This window comes from Tigriopus californicus, chromosome 6 (genome assembly GCF_007210705.1).
Source record: "Tigriopus californicus strain San Diego chromosome 6, Tcal_SD_v2.1, whole genome shotgun sequence".
In the NCBI taxonomy this organism is placed as follows: Eukaryota; Metazoa; Arthropoda; class Copepoda; order Harpacticoida; family Harpacticidae; genus Tigriopus; species Tigriopus californicus.
In genome coordinates, this window is record NC_081445.1 from 11,648,297 (window position 1) to 11,665,748 (window position 17,452).

The following is a 17,452-nucleotide window of genomic DNA, read 5'->3' on the forward strand; positions in this document are numbered from 1 at the left end:
GGGCCGTGTGACGTTGCAAATAAGGGCCCTTATTCGCTAAAAATAAGACCACTTTAAAAAATGCAACTGGGGTATTATCTCATGGTTTGAGTTGAGTTTGGCAAGCAACCATTGCTACAGCACTACATGTTTTGCTTGAGTAAGAACTTGAAATTAATAATAGAGTCCCAAAAAACATCCAGAGAGATCGTTTTTGTAGTCAAAAAAATATTCTCACATAATGTCATATGGACAGTTTATTTTTAAGCAACTTGCGGCAAATGTATGATAGGAGTCAAAAAATATTGTGAACCTATCCAAATTTAGGAATTTGGCCAGAAAAAAGTCCAAAAAGGTATTTTCTTCTCAAAGTGGCATTTAATCCAAAAAAAGTAAAGCCTTAAGATTAAGGGCTGGTTTTGCTAAGTCTAACCGCATTTATTTTTTCCAGCTCTTATAATACCCATTTCCAAAATAATTCGGTTTATTTTGGCCTCAAAAAGAGTTTGGTCTGCTTTTAGTAAAAACGCTTTCACGGGCTTTTCTTACCCATACATACTGGGAATGTAATCCCCATTACCATTAAAATGAAATGTTATATCTCTGAATGTGTATTGTACTTTTTTATGATTCTCACACAATGCTGGTATTGAATTTATAAACCATTCACTTAATGTACTTTAAACGATGATTTTAAAGTGCTTCAAACTAGGAACCTCACTTAGAAATTGAAGATATAAGTCTGCCATGAAATTCAATTTTTCGTTGACTTCAAGACAAGACAATATATCTAAACCCAAAGAGCAAGAAATTCGTTAAAGATAATAATCAAGCAAATTTTGCCTTTAAAACGACCAAAATGTTCAAAACGTCCAAAATCTGTAGGAATGGGAATTTTTTAGCCTTCTCATTTAAGGATGCCATGCCATAGAATTTTTCATTGCTTGAAACTCAATTGGCATGCCAATTGAGTTTCAAGCAATGAAAAATTCTAGGACTTTGTTATTTTACCCAAGAAGCTCGTTCAACATGATGTGTAACATATTTGAGCATCTAGAGTGATGACCAAGAGCTCTATGCTACTCGTCCGATTCTTTAGATATGTGGTTTCTATCAATCTTCTTTCAGCAGAGTTGGTTCAAAAAGTTTTCACTTTCAAAGCAAATGATGCTGAAACGTAATGAAAACCTCTTATTTTTTTGTGCAATTTTGATTTACTACATCATTGTGCATTTTAACACGTTATGGCATCTGAAAACTGAACGTGGGCCAGTACTTTCGTAACACCCTGTACGTCTCAACAATCCTTAAAAGATATCTCATGGAAATCTCCCTCAATCTGTATTGTATTCTAAGTACGACCTATCACCCGGCTCAAAAATCAAGTTTGCTCACACAATTGTTTTACGGAGTTGTTTATTTATAATTATATATTTTCTTTAATGAACAGTTGACAATAATAATTCATGCTGAATAAATCGCTCTTTCAAGAAGGGGGGGGGGCAAAATGGATTTTGTATCGAGTGCAAGAAATTCGGTATTTTGCGCGGCGAATGATAATAATGAATGGGCGCGAGGGGTGGGATATGGGGGGTCCGGCACGAGGGGTGGGCGGTCTTCGAACACTCCATGCATTAAACAAGTCACCAAATGGTCTCGGATCAGTCTCTGGAGCATTGGATTTTCGCGTCGACAAAGGGACAACAGCAAAAAGTGTTTGCGTAGTTTTGAAGAGTCTTTTTCTCAAACGTTTTTAGTAACAAGGTGAGGATTGGCGATTCCTTTCAAAATAGAAACCGAACTAGTCGGAACTTGGAACAGTAAAGAGAGAAAGATTGCTTTTTCCACGACAAGAATAGTTGAGAACAATTGGAACCGAGAGAAGAGAGAAAGGGGGAATCGATTGATCGGCTGACAGTACAATGATCTTTTGACAGTCAAGTGTGTTGTTGTAGTTGTTGTTGTTGGTGGTGGAGATACGGGCAGTATTAATCATTGTTATTATCCTTTTCTTCGCATATTTATTCCTCTTATTGAATCAGTTTTTGGTGGGTATACTTATAGTAGACATTTTGTGTCGCGTGTGTGGTTGTGATTTGGTGGGAGACCTCTTTCAGAAATAGATTTCGAAAAACACAGCCATGAGGTCTCCGCTCTCACTTTGACAGCAACACAGGATAGACAGATATCAATTAACGCAATGGTAGAATTATAAGAGTAGTATTAGTTCTTGTTGTAGTAGTAATAGTAGTAGTAGTGATAGTTCAAGAAGTAGCAATAGTCGTTCAAGAAGATGATCTAGAAACGGTGGTAGAGGTGACACGCACAGACACACGCACAAACATGAGGGGTTTTAGTGGTTGTTGTGGTGGCAACATTTGTCATTTCAAAGGTTTCAACAGCTTAATATCAATAATCCGGGTTTTTCTTCTTCTTTGTTTGCAATTGATTATGGAATGACGATAATGATGATCTTCTCGTTGTATTTGAGTCGAATCAAGTCTCTCAAAGGAAATTCTAGGTTGTGGTAGCAATGATGATCACCATATGCTGGATTTCGGCCACCCTGGCCAAAAGATCGGGGGCAATCACACTCATGGTCCGATTGGCAAAGTCACAGCTAGGGAACACGTGCACTACATACGAGCTTTGATCATCCGCTCCTGACACATTTACGATCCCTGCAGCCGATTTGAGTTGCAGGTACGTGATGAATTGAGAGCGGAGGAGCTTGGATTGGATCTCCACATCTTGGGGATCTTTGCCACAGGGCAAGGCCATCAGGACGCAATGTTCGTTGGCCGATTCCATCTTCCGGCTCACACCTTCCAATTGGGACGGTTCAAGACGCATCCGTTGGCCAATCTTCAGGGATGGCATGCCTCCCAGGTCACCAATGTCCATGGGCAAGGAGAGCCGAGCCAGGTCCTTGGAGCCGGAGACGAAATGGAATTGCACTGTGGCCAGATCGCTCTTGAGCCCGAGAATGCCTTGCCATACCACAGGGTAGTGCTCCAAGTTGGGGAACGTGAATTCGCCTTGAGTGTCGTCCACGGTCACGGGTGGATAGTTGTCCGGGAGCACCTTGGGCATGGCGTTAGGTGGATAAGCATAAGGTGAGGACTCGGCTGGACCCATATCCACCCGACTAGAGTGACCCAAGAAGGTATTCGGCAAGCACGAGTGAGCGGGTGGTGGAGCTCGGGGCGAGGCCGTATCTCTGAATGGCTCAGATAGGAGCACACGGTTAGCGGGATTGGGGCTGTAGGTTTCCAAGAGGTTGGCTGGCACGGCACCAGCAGATACCACACCCTCGTGCTCTGGTCGCTTAGCCTTGACTTGCTGTTGGGAGAGGCGGAGGGCCAGGTGTTCGGGATGGCCTCGGCTGATGTAGAACTTGTACAAGTTGGCAATCTCCTGCTGTTCTTGATGCAATCGCATGTAGTCACTATAATCTGTCATGGGAACCGGGTGCGAGGGCAATTGAGGTTGTTGTTGCTGTTGTTGTTGCTGTTGTTGTTGTTGCTGTTGTTGTTGCTGTTCCTCCTTCTTGGCAACCTCTTCAGGCATTCGGTGAAGACCACCGCCAAAAACGTCTCGTGGTTTGATATGGCCCTTCTGTGGTGGTTTGTCAAGAGCCCGCTGAGACATCATTGCCATGTGTTCCTTATGTTTCAGCTCTGCTAGCTGGTCAGCAGAGGGTTGGGTTGGTGGCAGTGGATGCTGGGGCAATGTGGCCCGGGTCATGGCCAGAGGTAGGGGTTCACTTGGTAACATAGCCGCCATGGTTTTGGCCACCGCCTGGTTAATGGCAGCCGATCTCGGCACAGGCATGGTTGGGAGGTTGATTTGAGGGCTCGCCACTGAGGAAGCCATGGGCGAGGTCTGACCGATGCTCACTCCAGGAGAGGCACAGCCTGGATTGTGTTCCAGAAGCACTTGCTTGGGGCCCTTGATCTCACTCGGTGGAATTGGTTGAGTTGGGAGTTGAACTGGCAAAGCAGGCGATGGAGCTCCTTGACGATTGTTGGAGAAGTTCACACCTGAAGGAGACATTGAGGGTCTGGGTGAGTGAGCAGATGGAGCCTGCACAAGAGTGGTCCGAGGGGGTAGAGTCATCATTGGGGGTGCCGTCTGGCGTGAAGTCAGAACTGTGGGTTGAGGAGCTCCAGTGAATGAGACAGCAGTGGAAATGGCCGCGGCTAGAGCACTGGTGGAAGGTGGTAGGTTCACCAATGACAACGGAGCTGGCATGGGAGGTGGGTGTCCAGTTATGATTGAAGGCCCTAGAGATTGCAAGGTTGATGTCGTGGGGGGCAAGGTAGTTCTGGTCAAAGACAACCCTCCTGGAGCTTGGGCAGCCAACTTACGGGTGAGCTCAGCCACCTCTTTGTGGTCCTTGAGCACCACCATGCCTGATTCTGGATCAAGGACAGATATTTGGCCTTGAGGTTTGACTGGAGCGGGTGGAGACTGAGATTGTTCCTCCTTGACCTTCTCAGGGGTGGCGTTAGTAAGAACAGGACTGCTGGCACTGATGGTGGTACTGGGAGGGACTGAAATGATGGCGGCCGCCTCCTTGGCCGCCTTTTGAGCAGCTTCTTCTTGCTTGGCCAGCTCAAGAATAGCCTTGATCTTCTCTTCAGTTTGAGCGACATCCTCCTCAGACTCTCGCGAATCTCTACTCTTACTGCCTGTGCTTCTTCGTTGTCTGTTGGTGGGAGAGGGTCTTGGTGATACCATCTTTGGGGCAGAGGACTCTTCCACGGGCTCTGGGACAGTGAGCTGTAATGGACTTGGGTTGCTCTCTTTGACAGGTGGTGGTTGAGGAGCCTCTTCAGGAGCTTTGTCTTCCGTTGGTCCTGCCTCTGGAACTTCTTCAATACACTTTTTACTTCCTTCTTTCTTTTTCTCTTCAGGAGAGTCCTTGGCATGTGATAGTGGCACCTTTGGCGCTCCATCATCGTCATCGAAATCTGGCCAATCGAAAACCGAAGTTGCCGCGGTTGTTCCTCCAGATTTCTCATCAAAACTTTCGCTCGGGTGAGATCTCCTTCTTGGCGTGACATTGGCATTTTGAGCAGCAGTGGATGGCGGTCGCCCACGTCCTCGGCCTCGACCTCGACCCCGTGGAGTTGCGGTGGGCTGAGCATTTGCTGTGGCTGGTGGTTGGGGAGGTGTGTTCTCAGGTGTCTTTTCTTCTTCGGGACTAACCACTTTCGCACCTCGTCCTCGACCGCGTCCACGTCCTCGGGTGGTATTGGCAGGAGTTGAAGGAGCACTGACTGGGGCTGGCTCGCATTTGACTGGGGTGGTAGCAATTTCCGCACCTCGGCCTCGGCCTCTCCCACGTCCGCGTCCTCTTCCTCGACCTCGTTTGGCCACGGATGTCTCTGATTCACTGGCACTACCATCTTCTTTGGTTACTTTAGTCTCTTCATTCGCAACAGGTGAAGCAGACTTATTTGACTCCAGTGATTGCCTGAGATTTTCAGCTGGCTCTTCCTCATGGATCTTCTTGGGCGAGGAGCTTCCAACTAGGTTTTCAAAGTCAGGTGTATTTTCCGTAGTGTCCAGACTCTCGGCCAGACCAGCCACAGCCAAAGCGGTCTCATCAGCTTCGGACACAATGCCAGCCACAGCCGATTGAGTCTCGAATTCGGTCTCGACCTCTTGGGGTGGAGCAACTGGAACTGGAGTCTCCATGGGCAGGACGTTGTTCTCTTTTGGAGGCTCTTTGTCATCAAAGGACTCGCCCAACAAAGCCGCGACAGCTTGATCAGTTTCCTCATGAGAGATGACCACACGGCCAGATGATTCCTTGCTGGTGGGCTGAACTTCACTCGTCACATCTTGCTGTTCCACCTTGATCTCCACTGGAGGCGCAACTACCTCAGGTTCGATTTTCGGTTTCGGCTCGGTAGGTGGCACAACTTCGGATGAAGTCACAGCAGTGGGAGGAGTGCTGGTGGTTACTGCAGGAGTCGATATTGTCGTTAAGACCTTCTCAGGTGTTGGAGAGGGCAACTGTTTCGGTTCAACCACCTCCATGGGCTCGGTTTTGACCGTGTCGGCGAATGTGACGCTGTTTCTGGGTGACAAGATCTTCTCCGCTGGCGATAGGATCGACTTGGGCGTTTTGCATGACGGCGACAGAAGCTTCTTGGAGTTGTCCAGATCAGTGTTGACGGTGAGCATATCGAACAAGCTCTCAGCCGTGTCTTTGCTGGATCGTTGGTCTTTGCTCTCACTCCCATGGGAAGAGGATCGTCGATGTTTGTCCTTCTTCTCTTTCTTCCGTTTCTTTTCCTTCTTGTGCTTCTCTTTGTCTTCGTCGTTACTGTCCCGAATGGACTCATGACTGGAGCTAGCATGTCGAGACTTGGACGATCCCGAATGATGACGGGACTTCTTGACCTCTGGGATCTCTTCCTTGGGTTTCAATTCGGGCAACGCGGGCGTAATTGGTCTTGATGGCTGATTGTCCGAATCACTCTCAGAGAGAAGAGCCGGAGCTTCGATCTTCTTCTCAACCTTGTTCAAGTCTTTGACCGTCGGAATTGTGGCCTTGGTAATATCCTCTTTCTCTTCGTCAGTCTCATCGAATAGCGACAAAGTCGAGGGCTTGCTCTTGGGCGTTTGAGGTTTGGCTGAGGGTGTTGATGGTTTATTGGAAATAACTGGAGTACTGACGCTTGAAGCACATTTCCCAGACTCTTTCGATGATGGAACGGGAACCGGTGCATCCTCGTCAGAAGAGGAACCAAATATTTTGGACATGCGTTTGTCCAAATCGTTCTTCTCACCCTTGGTCTTGTTAGACGTGGAAATGTTGGCCCCACTGGTTTGAGCCGAAGCTCCCAAGGTAGTAGCTACTGAGGATGATATGGTAGCACTGACTGAACTTGGAACCGTGGTGGGGGCTGTCGTTGTTGGTGTAGCTGTACTATTGCTATTCGAAGACGACGTCTTACTTCCAGACTTGTCATGTTTCTTACTGGATTCTCTCTTCTTTTCTTTGCTTTTGCCAGAGGAAGAGGACGATGAATGTTTCCTTGGTTTGCTCTCTTCGTCCTTGCTTGAAGTGCTCTTGGAAGTCTTCACAGAACTAGAACCACCACCACTGCTGCTGCTACTACTGCTTAATTTGGAGGTAGAGATGGCGGGGGCGGGGGCAATGGTGGTGGTGGCGGCGGGGGCGTTTGTGGGGGCCGGGATTGAGGCTGCCACGGGTGTTTCTTTCTTGACGGCCTTCTCTTTGTTGTGGCTCGAAGTGGTGGTGGTGGGTGTATCCGAATCACTGGAAAGTTGCAATCGACACGCTTCGGAGTCACTCCCACTATTGGCAGAGTTCAAGGCACTCAAAGACGAATGGTGCTTTTTCTTTTTCCTTTGATGAAGGAGCACAGCAGTGGCGGCGGCCTTCTTCTTCACGGGTTCGGAATCATCGGAATCAGAGGAGAGGGGTTCAGTCTTGACCAAGGCCGTGGCTGATGTCTTGGGGCCTTTCTTGGGCTTGCTGTTCTCCTTCTCCTTCTTGGAGCTACTTTTTGAGCTGGACTTGCTACTCTTTGGCTTCCTATGATTGTGCAGAGATGGCTGGACTTTGTCCTTGCTCTCGGTCTCAGTCTCATCCTCATCCTCGTCGGACGTGTCAAGCGACAGCAGAGCAGATTTGGAGCCGCCCTTTTTCCTGTGTCTTTTCGCATTGGCTTGGACCTGGCCGTCCGAGTCATCGTCGTCGGAGGTGATATCTGAAACAACCTTCCTGGTCGTGGAAGTGGAATTGGAAGAAGATGTCTTTTTCCTTCTGGCCTCAGACTGATCCGAGTCATTATCCGAGTCCGAGATCTTGCTTGAGGTCTTGACCTTCTTTGAGGGTGGTCGTCGCTTCTCTGCGTCTTCATTGTCGTCATCCTCGGAGGAACTGGTAATCAGATGTTTCTTCTTGTTGATGGATCTTTGGGTTTGCTGCTGTTTCCTTATCTGTCTACGCTTCTGACTGTCCGATCCATCATCCTCGCCATCCGAGTCTGAGCCGGAATCTGATGAGATGGACTTCTTATTCATCCTGGCCTTTTTCAACTTGCTGAATTTCTCCAACATGGCTTCTTGTTGTTTCTTCACAGCCTCTTCTCGGTCTCGAACACACGATCGGCGAGCTTTGACCTTGTCATACATGGACATGTACACCGGGTTATCCACATCGAATATGGGCTCATCAAAGATCGAGAAGCCTTTGTCTTTGCCGTTTTCAGAATCGTCCGAATCCATGGAATCTGAGGAAGCGAAATTGGCCAAGGGATGGTTGGTGGGAGTGATGTTCTTGCTCTTATGACTGGATTTGGATGAATCCTTGTGGGGTCCGGACGAAGTTGTGGATTTGCGACGTTCATCCTTCCTGTCTCGTTTATCAGACTTTGAGTGCTTGGACATCGAGTCTCGATGCATGGATTTCTCCTTGCTCTTGTGAGATTCGTCATCGGATGAGAAGATGAAACTGCTTCTCTTTCCATCTGAAGAGGATAACTTCTTGCTCCGGTCCTTGGACTTCGATGACGAGGACTTGTGGCTTCGATCTTTGTGATGCGAATGATGACCACTGTGGTGGTGACTGCGATCCTTGGACGACTTGCTACTTCCATGCTTCTTCTCATCGTCACGAGACTTGGAGGACTTATTTTCCACCGATTTATTTCGGTCTTTGTCGGATTTCTTGGCCTCTTCAGCACCCGGATCCTTCTTGATTTTCGGGATCCTGCCAATCTTGTTGATCTCAGGCTGAGGAGTGGGACCACTCGCTGTGCCACTTTCACCCGAATTGCTCTTGGCCTTCTTGATATCAGGCTCACCATCACTGTCCACTTTTAGCTTGGGGATCTTGGCCGGTTTGGCCTCATAGAGGCCATCCGTTGAGTTCTGATCATGGACCGAGCTCAGCCTCCGTTTGCTCTTCTCGTCCTTCTTTTTGTCCTTGCTCTTCGAATCCGAATGGTGATGATTGTTATGGCTGCTCTCGCTGTCTTTCTTCTCTCGTTTCACCTCTTTCTTGATGTGAATGGGGATGGTGTCAGTGGCCACAAGGAAGTCTTTCAGGAACTCTTGGTCTTGCTTCTCCTTCAACTTCTTCTGAGCCTCTCGATGACTGGTCTTTTTGCTGTCCTTGTGATGGTGGTAGTTGTTGTGATGGTGATGCTCTCGAGAGGAGGATTTCTTCAGCTCTTTCAAAACCGACGGATCCACTTTCTTGCCATCCTTCATGGCCTTGAGGTGAGTGTCATGCTTCACTTTGACGGCGTTCTGTGTGTGTGAGATAGGAGTGAATAACTCCTTGAGTGGGTCCATTTTCTCGATGGACTTCATTTCCTTCTTGACGAGGGGTGCTCCATCACCACTCCCGCCACCACCCAAGCCGTCCATTTCCTTCTTAATGGGCCGCAACGGATCTCGGGCCAGCAAATGATGGGTACCAGTGGATGTGTTGTTGCTCGTGGACGACGTCGACGACGACGACGACGATGAGGAGGTGCTCGTGGTGGTGATTGTGGTGGTAACAGCCAAGGCGGCCTTATTCTGATCCAATAGGAGCTCCTTGGTGGTGGAAGACACCCCACTTTCAGCATCGTCCAATAAAGGCGAAGCCAATATGGTCGACGAGATCTCGGGATGGGTCGAGCTCTCTGGTGAGACCGGAGGGCCCTTGTCCACGCCGTTCACCAAAGGCTGAGGTGAGCTGGCATCGGTGACAGTTCGAGGGCTGGACGTGGTACTGCTCGCTTCGCCCTTCTCAACAGTGGTGGTAGTGGAGGTGCTGGATTTCGTGGTCGTTGACGTGGTCACCGTTTTCGTGGCACTCGTTGTGTTTAATGAAGACCGTCTCATACTGGAACCCAGGCCTGAGCTGGACGCCACTGACGTGGACTTGATGGTAGGGGTCACCGTGGCCGAGGGCTTGGTAGAGATGAACGGCCTTTGCTTGGCGTCCACCAATGGTTTAATAGGAGTGGTCGTGGTTGATGAACCCGGTGTGGTGGGTAAGGGGGCGGCCCGAGGAGCGGGACTGATGGCCAAAGGCTTGACTTGCCCAATGGCAGTGTGCTTTTTCGAGCTGTGTTTGGGCACGGCACCGTTCTCAACAGCGCTAACACTATTACTGCCGCTTCCTTTCCCGACATTGTCCGATTTTGAAATGACTGACTTGGCGGTCGAGGATGAAGAGGGCAAGCCCTTGGGAATGGCACCCGTTTTCACGCCCGTAGCTGGATCATCGGATTTCGACAAGACATTGGGCAGAGCCGGTGATGAGCTCGTCTTTAGAGTCTTCACGGGCAAGGACACCAAGGGTGTTGTTGTGACTGGAGGTTTGGGGTCGAATGAGGTCATTGAGTCTGTCAAGGGAGAAGACGATTTGGAAGCTGGTTCCATGGTGGGCATGTTCTTGGGGAGAGCAGATGGAAAAGTTGAGCTTTTGAGTTGGGGTTGCGAGGGCGATGCGACCATAGCCAATGGGGATGAGGTCTCTGGAGCGGCTGCTATCAGAGGAGTATTTAGAGGCGACTGGGACGTCAGTGCACTCGAGGGTGGTTGTGGCTGTAGATTGGTTGAGGTAGAAATGTTGCCACTGGGCGCCGCATTTGTCAGGGCAGACACCGCCGGAGCCTTGTCGGAGAGGGTCGAGATGGTGTTGTATCCCGCTCCAAAGTTGATGGATCCCACACTCAAAGGCTTGACTTCTTCATCTTCACCTCCCTGGGCAGAATCATACTTCTCGTTAATGTTCTCCAAACGCTTGGAGTCCTCGTCAAACACGCTCTTGCGAGAGAGAAGCCGTTGCACAATGGCCGATTGCTTGGCGGGTTTAAGGTCCAGGTTGAACTTCGCACTGAACTGAGATCGAGGATGACTGGAGCTGTTCGGATTGCTTCCTCCGCTTCCGGGGGTTCCAGGGGCTGGTCCATTGCCCTTGGCTGATCCTGACCACTCTTGGTACTTCTCATCGAGAACTCGGAGTCGCTCTTCCAGTGAGAGTGTGTCTGGATCACCCAAACTAGCACCACCCTCGACGTTTTTGCTGTCAAGCTCGGCGGGAGTGGATTCCGTGCCTTTCTTGAAGACCTCATCGTCCTTGCTCTCCGTGGTCAACGGGGACTTGGGTGTGGTGGAGATGGACGAGATCGAGTTAAGACGAGGTACCACTTGCAAAAGTCCGGCCAATCTAGGGTCTTGAGGCTTGCTGGCATCACACACGGCATTGATGGCAATCTGCGGGGTCTGGTGACCCTTACCCAACAATGACGAGGTCGAGTTCGAGCTCGGGAACGAGTCAAACGAGTGTCTTGTCGAGCCTGGAGATTTCAAGGGAGGTGGAGACTTCAAACAGCTCGGAGAAGGGGCAGCCGCAATGGGCGGGGATTTCAGTCTCGGGTCTCGATCTCTCGGAACCTTGGCACCAGCCGTGATTGAGAGAGGATGTGAAATGACGCTACTGGTCTTTGGCGCGGGTGAAAGGACTTGTTGGGCAAATCGGGGCAGTGGGAGAGACATGGGCTCCGAAGACGATGACGACAGTCGTGAGGGGATTGACGAAGATGCGGTCGACAGCCGCACGGGATTGGCGTTGGGGATATGCTCGGGAGGTTCATCGCAGAGGGGCGTGCCCGGTCGGCTATTGTCCTCGTCGTCCTCGTCCTCATCAGCACTTCCGGCCTTGCTGTTCAATCCGCCACTTCTGGCGTCAAATTTGCGCTGTTTGTGGTAAAGAACCACCTCGTGAGGCGAGGCAGCCACATCTGACAAAGCGGAATCGGAGGAGGGTCTCCTCACCTTATCGTAATCACCCAAGGTCTTCACCGACAGGAGCTTGTTGTGGCGGCTAGAGCCATGATGGTGATGATGGTGATGGTTGTTATGGTGGTGATGGTGATGACGGTGGAGATCTGAATGGTGCACTGGTCCCGTGGTGGGTCCGCCCTCTCCATTGAGATGGGAGGGATCTTCCATCGACACGGCACTACCCGTTGATCCGTGGTCTTCACTGCTCAATCCACTATCAAGACCACCACAATTGGTCTTCTTGCGCTCCTTGCCCTCACCAACTTGGTTCTCGTCTCCCGAACTCGTTCCAGGGGAGAGATTCCGGTCACGGCCCTCAGACTTGCTCCCGTAGCGATTTGAGCCCAGATCAGTGTTGGCTGTGCCTCGGTAGCCCAAACGACTGCGATGCTCCTTGGTGCGATTCAAAGAATCCCTGAGATCACCCCCATGAGGGTCCACGTAGGAGAGACCACCGGTGCTGCCAGTGGGACTGGTCACCCGCCGATGTGGGGCGGGCGATTCTGACGAGCCCAAGTCCCGGTCATGGTAACGATGATGAAACTCACTCACATTGCCATTCCCGGCCTTGAGAGTCGGTGACGGGGACCGATTGTGGAACCCACTGGGCGTGTAGGATCTTTGTGACGAGCCACTCCGATCGGATGACGGGTAGCGTCTGGTATGCTCTTCCATGTCCTCCAATCTAGAGTTTCAAAGATAAAGGCAAGCTTGGGATTAGTATCAATCGACATACCGACGTACAGAGAGGAAAAAGTTACATATGTGAGGAACTTTCTCTACCTTGGAGTGGTGTCATTCACAGCCGAATTTGAAGATGGTGCAATGGGTGTTGTGGTGGGTGGAGCTGATGACGGGGTTGTTGTCGAATCGCCTCCTGTTGTGTTGATGCCTTGCCTGGCCTTATCCCTGATATCCAAGCCAGCCTTTTTGCAAGCTTCAAAGAAAGCAGCTCGACATTCGTGTGAAGCGTAATCAGTTTGGATCCGAGAACCCATGAGAGAACGACCGCGAAGCTCCAAAACGGCTCGTTGGGCAGTCAATGTCTAGAAAGATTAGAAGAAACAACTAATTAGGACACTGCCGCTTCAAAGAGAGTCATTATGATCAAGAGTTGATTGAATTAATAGTTCCTGACAGAGGGGGGGCAGCTTTCAATCCAGGACAGGGCTGGGCTTTATTGAGGTACCTTTTTTTCCAAGGTGATCATTCGGCTTCATTTTTTAGTGAGACTAAATCAATATTATAAAAAGAACCTTCCATTTTTGTGATATATCAATGAGACTGAATTTTGAACCAGACTTGGGGTAATATTCCTTGAAAATCTTCAAGTCCTAAATCGACATTTTATCCCAGTATAAACTTAACACTATGATGAAGCCTTGATTAATTCTGACATACTTTTACGTATAAAATCCCCTTTTATGCATAACATTCTAGACAATTAGATTTGAATTTCATCAGCATCCTAATTTAAGCGAATCCCATCCCTAGAAGAACCACTACATACAACAATCTCCGAATCAAAGTGCTAAGAAAACGGTCTTTCAAATTCAATCGTAGAATCGTCTCTGTTGATCGATTTTTATCCATTCAGAGACATTACGTTTTCCTTTCACCAAATTTATGGTTTTGTTGAATCAATATTCTCACATGAACCGGAGTACACAATACACCATGCATTATTTACTCCAAAGAAAAAGCCAGAAAAGAAATGACATTTCTTCTCGTAGTGCACAAACATAAGTATATGTAACCAAGTTCAACGGAGTAGTGGTTCAGTTAGAAAGAGGCTCAGGAAAGTCGTTTTCATTGATTTTCGTTAGTTACTCTTCTCCGCGACAACAACCACTAAGGACCCGGGTATTGGCTTACAGGGTAATTATTCATGTCATTCTGACAACCTTGCCCAATCAAGGGATCCAACAAACAACCAGGCCTTTCAACATGCTTAATTATCATTGTTCAACACCGAGCAACCACAATTCGTGTGTTCAATATTGAGGGACATTTTTATTTTGTCCAACAAAATGGAGTAATACAAGCGCAAAACGGGATTTAACGCAGTAGGCCTTACTGCACTTGTTGTAGATTTAGGTGAATGCACGAAATATACAACTTTGGACTTTTAATCTCGTATTAATCATACCGAGCAGCCGTATTTCCAAAGGAAAAAAAGCACATCCTTTTGTAATTATTGGCCTTGATATTTAACAGTCGTAAACCCGTTTCTCGGAATCTATGTACATATCCATTGTATATTGTTCACGATGATATCAAGTGCCAATCAGAGTGCCCTCTCGGTATTCATTTCCAACGATTCTCGATCTGGCAAAATGCCCTTCAAAAGTTTTCGCTCTAATTCGGTTCCCATCATGGTTGATGTTTCTTGTTCAAAAGTGCACCTAGATACGCTGACTGAATTTGGCTCTGAAATCGAGTGCGTGACTGCATCTTCAACAAATACTAAAACGTACGTATTTCCAACCAGAGATTGAATAAAGGAATTCTCAGTTTGAGCGAGACAACAACCGGAACTGAGTGAGAATAGGAAAAGGATTCGGCGAGAATGGGATCCTTTAAAGTGCAAACACGATTTGGAGCAAATGGCTTTGGCTTTCATGTAGCCCATAAATCAATACCAACGACAACCATTGGAATAAACCTCCTTGCACGATGTCAAATATGCCTTTTAAACATGCGAATAACAAAAATGCTTTTACGGGGTGCATCAAAATAGCAATGACTTCTTGATTTTTGGTAAAGTGTTACTCATATATAGAAATAGATTTCAATGGAGAAGGTGGGGCATGAGCGAGGAGCCCAATACCGCTCGATCAATATCTATCAAAAACAGGGGGCATATGTATGGAGTGTGAAATTTCCTCCAACTCATGGAGACACTTTTAATTTTAGTACAGCTCCTCAACAAGCAGAAACAATAATTGCCATGAAAATCAGAAAACCAGAAGGCACAATTCTACCTTCATTGACAAAGTGTACATTCAAAGGTATTCAAAAGGTACAAAACCTAAATTGTTAGGGATCATTCAAATTCATAATCAAACCTATAAAGTCCCAAAACCAAAACATTTTTTAGCCAGTAACGGAAAAATTTCTTTCCTAAGTTTTTGTTCATAAAGATAAGATTAACAGCTATCATGGAAATTTGTCGAAAATAGGTTGGGTTAAAAAAAAAAGTGTTGCAAACAAGAAAGTTTGTTTCCTTGCACAAATTCAGCTCCACACCAAAACCTCAAACTCTACAGGCTGAAGAACTCACCTGATCAAAGTAGATGAGAGCGGTTCCCTTAGCGCTGTTCACTAGAACATCATTCACCTGGCCAAATCGGCCAAACTCTGCGGCCAGCACCTTCTCATTCACTGCTTCATTCAGACCATGACACCACACACACTTGGTCGGCGCGGCTATAGCGAAGGCCAGCTTGAGCCGACCGGCGCCTTGGAAAGGCTCGCCGTCAAACGACCGAATAGCCTTGCAGACAGCTGACACACTATTGAACTGAATGAGAGCAAACTGAGTGTTCTTTTTGATATCGATCTCGAGGATCTCTCCACAATCACTGAATTTGTCATGAAGATTTCGGGCCACAATCTCCTTCGAGATGTTGCCCACGTAAAGCGTTCGGGTGGCCCTTGGGTAGAATTCGTCCATCTCCGAATCCCCGGGTCGGAAAAATAAGCGTCTAGAAGTGAAACGAAAAAAAAAACGGTCAAAATTTCTCATCCCACCCGGTACAAGGTGTTTTTCGGATAAGGGAACACTTACTTATCCTCGATCAGTTCACCATTGGCAAGAAAGACTTCGGCTTCAGCCCCAGCCAAGACACCGGAATTGGGCGTGACCGGACTGGATAGGCCCTGTAATGAGGACGAGGAGTCGAGGTTGAGCCCATTCTTGGCCCCAGCTCGCTCCAGAGCCCTATTGACGTCACTCATAGATTTGAAATAGATCACAGCATAGCGACCAGATCGACCACTGCTCACAATACGCACAGACACCACATCAAGACACATCAACTTTTGGAACTCGTGATAGAGCGAGTCTTGTAGAGAGAGATCTGAAAGACAAACGCATCATATATGTCACATTCTCTCTTTCAGGTCTAACGAGCATCAAATCCCGATCCTGGCTTCCCCCGATTTGCAATCGGTCCATTCTAGATCTCGTAGTCTGATAAAAAAGTTAGTGATGAGCCGAAACCACCACTCATAAAACACGAATTTTCCTATTCCTCGCACATTCAATGACAAACCGACAGTTTTTGGTCCATTGCTATTCAACACGCTCAAGAATTAACCCCGCCACAAAAATTTGCACTGATTGAACGACCCAATAACAGGCTGAGCCCACGCTCCAACTCCTTCCCCGTAATGACGTCATAAGCTGTCATCCTTAGCGCTGTAACAATTGAGTAAACGATGACGCTGATTTCATCACCGTGTATGCATTATTTTAAGCACTAGAGTTGGGCGAGTCCGCATTTGTTGGCAAGGACCACTAGCATTCTGGTCGCGCCTCCTCCCGTCCATCTCTGACTGAAAACCCGAGGCCCCCCGCTGTCCAAATGGTCAAGAATATTGCCTCATACAAATGTCAACGGATGATTGTGCCAATAAAAAGGTGCCAGAGGCGCACAATTGCCTTGATTTCGAAAATTTCTCCTGAAGGTGACAGACGTTGAAATTGGCCATGGTTGTTCATATATATCACTGGCAAACGGGGAGAAAGGAGAAAAAAAGAACTCGCACACCACCATAGAAACGCAGAGCTCATGCAAACAAACCATTCAGAAGCTGGCCTGTAGCATGACAAATATACTACTACTACTACTACTACTATTACTACTAGTAATCTTTCTCCTGTTACCGCTGGTGGGATTTTATTTGATTGGGTGACAAGGTCTGTTGATTGTTGTAAGGACAACCCCAGGTAAACACTACTTTCTCACTCCTGGCGTATTTAACAAGAGCTATGAATTGTAGGAGGATTGTATCCCTCCAGAATACGGACTTTTTGTTTTGGATATCTCAGCTTTGTCCACTGAACTGGATAAAACAAAGAATACTAAGAAGGTGCTTTACCAAGCATGGTTGAATGGATGCAAATCCATGATACTATGATTGGCTAGGAATGTCTCCTTTTACAACATTCTGGTTTTGTGGGCAGAACAAGGAGGCTGTAGGCTAGGATGTCTTCCTTTTACGAAGAAAGAGATCAGATTTTCTCCTCTTTTGAGACCATACCCGACCATAAAGTCGTCACTAATTTACGACGTCGACCGATAAATTTGCATTTCGTTAAAATGGAATCATTTCAGAGCGTGAGTCTTCAATTTTATGGCCCAGTCAAATGGCAGAGAAACAAACCAAGGGGGAGGCTTGTCAATTTCCTTGCATAGCAACTCCCCGAGATGCATTATTCACAACCATCGCACGAGACCAAGCTGGGCCTAGGATGCGAATATGCGTGACCATGCATGATCAAGGCCTTGGCCCGGGTCGGACATTTTTTGGGGGGACTCGCAACTCATAATAACATCATTCATGATTACCCCCTCCCTTCCCCTTCCCTTTTTCTCCTGACCATCGACAATGAACAGGGTCCCAAAATAAAAAT

The 17,452-nt window shown here is 47.8% G+C and overlaps 1 protein-coding gene across 1 annotated transcript in view; it reads right to left on the minus strand.

Moving 5' to 3' along the window:
• Nucleotides 1-1,378: 1,378 nt before the first annotated feature.
• LOC131881937 (protein split ends-like) overlaps nt 1,379-17,452 on the minus strand; it is a 34,085-nt gene continuing 18,011 nt past the window's right edge. The window contains exons 5-8 of the mRNA XM_059228933.1: nt 15,602-15,893; nt 15,095-15,518; nt 12,595-12,857; nt 1,379-12,496 (exon numbers count right to left, since the gene is read on the minus strand). Of these exons, the coding sequence (XP_059084916.1) occupies nt 2,497-12,496; nt 12,595-12,857; nt 15,095-15,518; nt 15,602-15,893 (10,979 nt within the window). The 3' untranslated portion in view covers nt 1,379-2,496. The remainder of the gene's footprint in view (nt 12,497-12,594; nt 12,858-15,094; nt 15,519-15,601; nt 15,894-17,452) is intronic.